This window comes from Akebia trifoliata, chromosome 8 (genome assembly GCF_017979445.1).
Source record: "Akebia trifoliata isolate Shusen 1 chromosome 8, ASM1797944v1, whole genome shotgun sequence".
NCBI classification, from domain to species: Eukaryota; Viridiplantae; Streptophyta; class Magnoliopsida; order Ranunculales; family Lardizabalaceae; genus Akebia; species Akebia trifoliata.
The window spans coordinates 44,867,699-44,876,040 of NC_141382.1; the positions used below are offsets into that span (position 1 = coordinate 44,867,699).

At 37.7% G+C, this 8,342-nt stretch overlaps 1 protein-coding gene across 1 annotated transcript; it reads right to left on the bottom strand.

Moving 5' to 3' along the window:
• Window positions 1–2,180: 2,180 nt before the first annotated feature.
• LOC147397092 (2,3-bisphosphoglycerate-independent phosphoglycerate mutase-like) lies at window positions 2,181–8,088 on the bottom strand. The gene is given in 11 exon segments (XM_086452536.1): window positions 2,181–2,584; window positions 3,446–3,601; window positions 4,749–4,844; window positions 4,937–5,129; window positions 5,361–5,779; window positions 5,880–6,083; window positions 6,182–6,294; window positions 6,297–6,331; window positions 6,719–6,846; window positions 7,639–7,805; window positions 7,920–8,088. Coding segments are annotated over 10 exon segments (1,671 nt in total). The 5' UTR covers window positions 7,801–7,805; window positions 7,920–8,088; the 3' UTR covers window positions 2,181–2,419.
• Between the last annotated feature and the right edge of the window lie 254 nt (window positions 8,089–8,342).

Sequence of the window (8,342 nt, forward strand, 5' to 3'; positions counted from 1 at the left end):
CATTTCCACATGGAATTGAGTTATAGTAATCTCCATGGTCTCAGGTGTGTGCATAGATCAGCATGAAAATTTGGACAACAGGGATTTAGTTTGGCTACAAATCATGCTTGCGACATTGTCCAAGCGTGATAAATATGCGTTGGTGCCTTGTAATGTTACACGTAGCTTCATTGGGGCTTCCATAGTATGTTGGTACCTGGTTAATGTTGATGAACAAACAGGGGATTTTTCAAGTTAATGTTGATGAACAAACGGGATTTTTCAAGCAACTTAGAGTGGCTTGCGATGCACCTTGGTCACATAAGCTGTTGATTAGTGAAGTATTTTTTTGAACCATATGTTATGCTCAACACTCTAGGCATGGAAACACCATCATCATTAGTACCAGAGAATAAACAAGGTGCCTCTCTATACTTAATGTTTCATGTCGGTGATTGATACGAGCATAATTTAGTTTCAATGGTATAATTTGGGCATTTGACACTTAAATAAATGAAAAATACAGAAAATTTAAATTCAACACCATAACATCTGGAATTCCTCCAAGAAATATTAGAAAATCAAGGTAAGGTCTAAAATCATGCAAAATCAACCTTCATGAACAATTCCTTCAATCATCACGTGAGTAGACCATTGGAAAATGATATCAGTGGAGGCACATACTGATTGATACATAATTGTAATTGTAAATGATTGATTGATTGATTTTATCATCATATTCCAGTGATAATCAGCAGAAAATGATTCAGACTGATAAAGAAAATGATGGTACAAGGGAATTTTGCGAATTATTTTATCAATTCTTTTTGTACATGAATTGTTTCACTTATTCATTAGATTTTTTCGTTTGGGTTTTTTCGCAAATTGTTAAATCGATTTTCAATTTGTAGATTTTTATAGAATTATTAATGGCTCCAAAAACCACCCAAAGAGTTGAATAGTCAATTTTCAGCTTCCACATTCCCTCCTTTCTTTAATTGCATTGTGCAAGCCTATAAATGGGGGGCATAACCGTCTTTTGGACCTCTATAAACAAGGCTTTAGATAGAATTGAATGGAGGAACAACAAAAATATTCAACCAGCCTAAAATTTTTTGGGACAAGGATCTGATGATGATGATGATGATGCCACATTTTCCTCAATGTGAACTTGAAAGCAAATCAGAGGCAAAAGACAACTCCTAAATAGACCCATTATAGCTCTTCAAAATTTGGTATGCCTTCGATCAATGATTTGCCTATCAGCTAGAAATATGCGAGTGGCCATTCTATCAAAAAGAAGTCGTCTAATGTGCATATTTCCTCCGCATTTAATATAAAAAAAAGGTGATTGTTGTAAGATTAGAAGTCAATATTACTCTTTCCAATCAGTGGTGCATAATCCTACATGAGAGAGTTAGCTATTTATGACTTTTCTGGGAGATTTGTATGTAGGGACACACACAACAGAGTCCATTTTATCTTTCTTATGGGAATGTACATACTTTTGTTTTAGCGGGGGATTCCTACTCTTAGAAATATATACGAGCCAAGTGTTTTTGTTAATGAAAATGATTTCTTACCAGCTTTCACAATCTCCATTTACATTCTTTTGAGTTTCCCTCTCTTTTAGGACCTTCAACTTGAATACTTCATACAGAGGCTGTTGTTGGCCTTCGATGGAACCCAAACCATCGCAATCTACTTCCTAAAGTTTATCACCTATTGGAGCACTATTAATTTCTCGAGTACGATCATTTCTAATTTTAACTTTCCTAACATTTCCACACATCCATTGCAACATCTTTATCTTTACTACACTCAATTTATCAAGAATGATACTTCTTGACCACCCAAAAGAGATGTACTAACAGAATACTGTATCAATATACCAAAGGATGATGTCTGCATTTCATATGACAGGGCAGAACATGACATCTTTTAGGGATTTATTCTCATTTTTCATTTGTATAAAAGCAGGCCATCAAAATTAATGGTCCTGCCAAATTCAACATGTTTAATTTGCTATCAGTCGGCAGACCATCACATAGTCCAGCTGATTTTCACAATGGCTGCCCAGTGGTAACTTTCAAAATACAAAGTTGTATTTGCATTAACCTAACTTGCAGGATGTCGGTTAACTAAATATATAACCTGGTAAAAGTGATAGATAAGTTTCATCGCCACAAGCCCACTAATCCTGATGAAAACTAAATACCATAAAATATAAAACGCAGGTGTACTTCCAGTTCCAGTGGGAGAGACACCCCACCTCCCCAAAACTGTCATCACAATACAAAACCATAATCCTACTTATTCCGTTCCATCAAAATCTTTATTTAACCTTAGAAAATAACATACTCTCCACATGAATTTGTATAGCATGATTAATTGACGTTAAAACTAGCTTCAGCTTCTTAGTAAATATTTAACGTTACCCTTAGGCGTCGACCACTTCAATGAGAGTGGGCTCGTAATCATTTGGAGCCTCAAATCCATGGAGATTCATAACAGTTGCAGCAACATTGGCTAGCCCGCCACCTGGGACATCCTTTCGAAACCTGACACCCAGAGACAGTCCAGGACCTCCAATTGCAATGGGAACCTGAACATGAAAGACGGTATACCAAAACCTGAGAAGCTAGAATCCTTAAGAGAATTTCAAGTTCGTAATACACCACTTTTGGAAATGCATACTTAATTTCTAACTTCCATTTAATTAGTTGACCATCTCATTGCTCTAAGTCATCTAATAAATGGGTTAGCCCCGGTGTTGTCAAATGCGGTCGCATATTCGCATACCCAAATTATGCTATCTGCCAATACACGATGGCATATTTTTGTGTGTTGACTATGCGATGTGTTAGATGGTACATGCGATTTGTGCGATGACATATTTTTCTGCATTTCTTTTCAAAAAAAAATTTCTTGCAACATATGCGATGTGTTGGTCGCATATGCTATTTAACAACATTGGTTAGGCTCTAAGAATGCAAACAACCCAAGAATCACATAATCTAATTAATAATTTGACCATAACCATCTGATGATGAATTACGTTCTTTTAAAAGCTTTTCTTTTAACCATCAATAAGTCTTTTTGGGCATTGTTGGCCACTCTTTCCTTTGTTTTTGCTATCTAATAAACATCTTTACTTGGCCAAAAAATATACATAAGTGCTCTGCGGCCAATCCAAGAGATTGGACTGTAAAAATAGATGGTCTATATTAAAAGAGCTTATATTGTCACACCAACGTTTTCTAACGTCACCCCCAAGATGTGTGCTAATTCTTTGGTGATTTGCATATGAATTGGGGTGGCGTTAGCAAAAGTTGGTGTGGCAATATAATCTCTCTTAATGAAATGGTACCACGATCTGGATAGTCGATGGAGAACAAGGCAGTGCCTCCCCAACCAAACCCACTCAAAGAAAGTATGTTATAACACTAATGCTTAGTTCACTTACCGGTTGAAGAGTGTGAGAAGTAAGGATTTGAATGTTGCCATCCTTGTCCAGAAGAGGACCTCCCTTCTTGTTCCTCTTTACCATGTCCTCAGCATTTCCATGATCTGCTGTAACAACATAAATTCCACCAACTTGCTCTATTGCATCAAGAATCATCTGCAAGATAGAAACCATAATGAAGTTCTTCTCTCATCAGCAAAAAGAGAAATTAAATTAAACAATGCCAAGTTTAAAGGGAAAGAAGGGTCTTTAGTAATTTAGAATAGTAGCTTCTCTTTTTCTCCAGGTTTTTGGAATGGCAGCCTCATTCCCACAACTTGAAAAACTCAGATAATATTTCTATTTTCTAATTGGTTCTGATTTTTCATGACTTCTTTCACCAGTTTACAGTAGTTTTTGTTGACCCAGCTGAGTCAAACTCAAAAATTCAATGATTGAAGTTAAATCAAGTCCTACTCTTAGATCGATTAAGTTTACTTAAGAACAATATGACAAAGAAAATTTGGGAATTCAAAGTCCAAATTTAGTTCCATCATCTATGGACAACATCATCCTCAACTTTTCTGTCCTTGTGAATAATAGAATGAATTTAATCCTCTTCATATCCTCAGTCTATATTCAGTTGTGGGATTGGTTGTTTTAGTAACTGGCTCTCTCTAAAATATTCTGCGAACCCTCCACCACCACCACTCCTTCCCCAACCACTTGGGCATCCCTATTATTTTTCTATAACCCCAAAAGTATAATTCTTCTCTTTAGTTCCTTCCTAAACCTAACAATACTCTTCTGTAAACCAATCCCTTCATCTATCAAGCATTCCTCACTGCTGTAATTTCTTAATCATTTTTCCCTTTCTTCTTTGATTTTTCATTGTGTATGAAGACCTCCAATGACTCTTTGAGTTGCAGAGAGTTACCTAGGCTTAGAAGAGTCAAACATTAAAACTCAAAAATCCCAACACTGATGTAAACCATGATAGAGTTAAGCAGCAATGAAATTTCTGAAGTTCTTGAAAATTATAAATGGATAAAACCCCAAGTGGTTAGCCTAGTGGCAAGCTGAGCCTTGACAAGCTCCTCAGGAAGAGTAGGTCAAATGTTCGAAACCCCACGAAGCTATGAATTTCTTGGGAACACCCTCCAGGGTCAGGTTGATCCTCGACTCGACCCGTTGCACGTAGGACAAGAGGGCGATGTGTGTGACCAAGGGATTAGTCCCACCAAAAGGGTGGGGGAACCCATGATATCAAAAATAAATAAATAATAATAAATGGATCAAAAAAATTGCAACTTTAGATTGTTACCTTGACAGCTTCATCAGCAGCCTTGCAAGCCACAACGGTTGCCTTTATGTCACCTGTGTGTCCTACCATATCACTGTTAGGTAAGTTGACACGTACCTACAAAACATACACAAAAGAAAAGGATAATTAAATATCCATTCGACTGGTAGCATATTCCAGACATAGAAACTGATGAATTCATATGTTACCTGATCGAACTTGCGACTGAGAATAGCATCCCTTGCTTTCTCAGCGATCTCTAAAGCCTTCATCTTTGGTTTGACGTTGAATGTGATTCCACTATCACTTGGAATTTCCACGTATTCTTCCATTTCTGGGTTAAAACATCCGGATCGGTTCCCATTCCAGAAAAATGTGACATGTCCAAACTTGACAGTCTCACTGTTGAGCAATGACAGAAAAGTGTGCATTAGACCCAGAATACAGTAAAAAAGACAGGTCTATTGAGCACAAATATTGCATATCTCCCTCCAATTTCCCTCTCTTCACCTACCAAACCATATCCAAAGCGGTAGATGAGGGAACCATGTGGAAATTTACCTCAAGCAATAAGATTCAATGAATAATTTAAAGTTTGAACAGACACAAAATATTCACAGGGTACCATCTCACCTGCAGGCAAAAGTACGAACTCCATTATGCACTAAATATTCACCGGATGTTCTGTCTATTTCTGGAGGAGAAACGAGATAATGGCTTGGAAGCAGCAACTCGCCATCGTATTGGAGCATTCCTGCATAGCGGATCTTTGGGAATCGAACACGATCAAATTTATCGAAGTCTTCATATTCAAGTGCCTTTGCAATCATAACCATACGATCTGCTCGGAAGTTGCATGTGACAACAGCATCGCCATCCACAATGGGACCGACTGCCTTCCCACTCTCATCAACTATAACAAATGGAGGCAAGTACTGGTCATTGGCTTCCTCCCTCAGCTTCTTAACGGCTTCCACAGCACTCTTAAATTTGTATGGTGCTTCACCAAGAACTTGGGCATCCCATCCTCGTTTCACCACACCCCAGTCATTCTGCAAAAGAATTGGCCAAAAAATAGTTTAATTTTGAACTAGATTAATTGTCACAAACTACAAAAGCAAAAAAACAAAAATAAAAAAATTGATCAAATACCTCGTAACGATCCATGGTGACATACATGCGACCCCCACCAGATGCAATTTGTGCATCAACGCCTTTCTCTCGTAACTTTTCCAGGTCATTCTCGAGAGTCTCTACAAATCCGATGCTTGATCCATCCAAAACATCACGGCCGTCAGTGAGAATGTGAACACGGATTCTTTTGGCACCATTCTCGCTAGCTCCTTTTAGCAGTAACTGCACAGAAAACAACAGAAAATTAGAGGTATCCTTCACAATAATGGACAACCAAAAGCATAAGAGTCAGCACCATTCTCTTCAACAAGAAAGAATACCTGCAATTGATCGAGCCGGGAGTGGACGCCTCCATCACTTAGCAACCCGATTAGGTGCAATGTACCAGCATCAAAACATTCTTTAATGTACTTAAAACCTTCTCCTTCAAGATTTTTCCAGAAGCAAGCGCAAAGTCCACAAGCTTGGCACTGCATTCAGAAACAAATAAATATCACAACATGCAACTAACTCAACATATAACAGCAAAATTCAAATTAACAAGGAAAAGAAAAATAAAGATTAACAGCACGGAAACATCTATAAGAATAACAACAAAAGACTACCATCTCTTCATGTTCTCTCTTATAAAATTCTTGGGCTAATTCAGGATAGAAAAAAAGATAAGACCAAAAAAGGGTAAACCTCATTATGGGATGTAAGAGATACAGGCCCAACAAAGTCCACTCAATCACATTTGGTTAGGTTAGATGGTTCCTCATTAAAATAAACTATACTTGGATCAACTTCGATGAGTTGGTAAATGCCTCAACAAACGAGTATCTAAACATCTCATCATGCCAAGCAAAAAAAATTACCCTTGAGCGAAAATCCTTCCAGCGCCAAGTGCATTATGACCGACTTCACTGTTACCCATGTCATCCTCGGTAGGGAGCCCAACAGCCGTACCATGTGCCTTTACCAATCTCCATTTGTCTGGTGCAACCTTCAAAGTAAGCAACAATAATGTCAATATGAAAGCATATCACTATCCATTACAAGACATGCTCAGAAATTGGCATTTCAAAGTTTATTCAACATCAAATAACACAAATATTGAGTTGGGTCCTTTTATGTATCTTTTGATTGAAACCGATATTAGGTGCTAGAAAATCTCAATTATTCAAGTTATATGGGCCAATTTTTAGGCAGAAAAACCATGGGTACCTTTCTTTTTTTCTTTTTGTCCTTTCTTTTGTATCTCTCTCTCTCTCTCTCTCTTGGCAAGCAAGGGGCAAGAGGTTAGTGGACAACGTAAGAGTGGATTCAACGGGTTTTGAACCCAGGTGGTGAGACCAACACTCCACACGCCTTACCAACTTAGCTCAGTTGGCTCCTTTGAAATCAAGGGTACCCTACTATAATAACATGACTCACAAACATATAAAGGATAATGGATATGTGATAGCGAAGGTAGCCATCAACGACACCAATACACAATCATCTCCTCACAGGCTTCACATACATTCATGCATCGTAAATACGCACATCGATTCAACCCATTAACAACTGAATCATATATCATCATCAGATAAGTAAAAAAAAAAAATGCAATACAAGAATCTGAAAAAACAGAACCTAAAACGCGATAATAACAAACACCCAATCCGAGATCAAGCGCAACAAAGGGGATAAAACAGAATCCAAAACACGGGGGTTTTACCACTATAGGAATGATCTAATGGAAACATAAATCAAAAAACAATTTTGATAGATCTGGGGTTTTTCTATTTTTTACCGTTTTGAGGGAATCCATGGTGGGTGTTTCAGCTACATGGATGCAATTATACTGATCAGGATTTGCTTCGCCCCATCCATCAAGAACAACCATGGCCACTGTCTTACCCTTGGGAAGCTTGGGATGATCCGCTAATTTCCATGAAAATTCAGAGGTGCCCATCTTCGCTAAATCACACAAATATTTTGTTTAATTAACAAACAGAGAATCATAAATTAAAGGCGGAAATGAGATCTGTACTAGAAGATAAATTATAGGAGATGAGATCTAATCTCTCTTACCTTCCTTTTTTTCCCTGAAAGTTCAGAAACAGAGATTAATGGTGAATGAATGAAGCCCTTGATTCTATAAATCTAACGCTAGGTCAACTTTCTGATTAGGGCAAGAGATTCGCGTGATTATTGACGTTGTTTTTAAGAGAGCGTGATTCGTGATGCTGTTTTTAAGAGAGAGAGGTAGGTAAGATAGGTGCCATATACGTATAAAATATGTAATTATGAGGTACCCCTTTCCCGATTTAGTGAAATTCAAAGATACACCATCGAGTTTGAAAATTGACGACATGCCCCTTGACTAAGTATCAACTGAGAGACTAATATAGTGGCCAAAATACCCTTATCTGCAACCTCTTTACAAACACCAAAATCTATCACCTTCAACCTTGATGTTCAACTTTCGAGGTTTTAATTCCTTCAAGGCTCAAG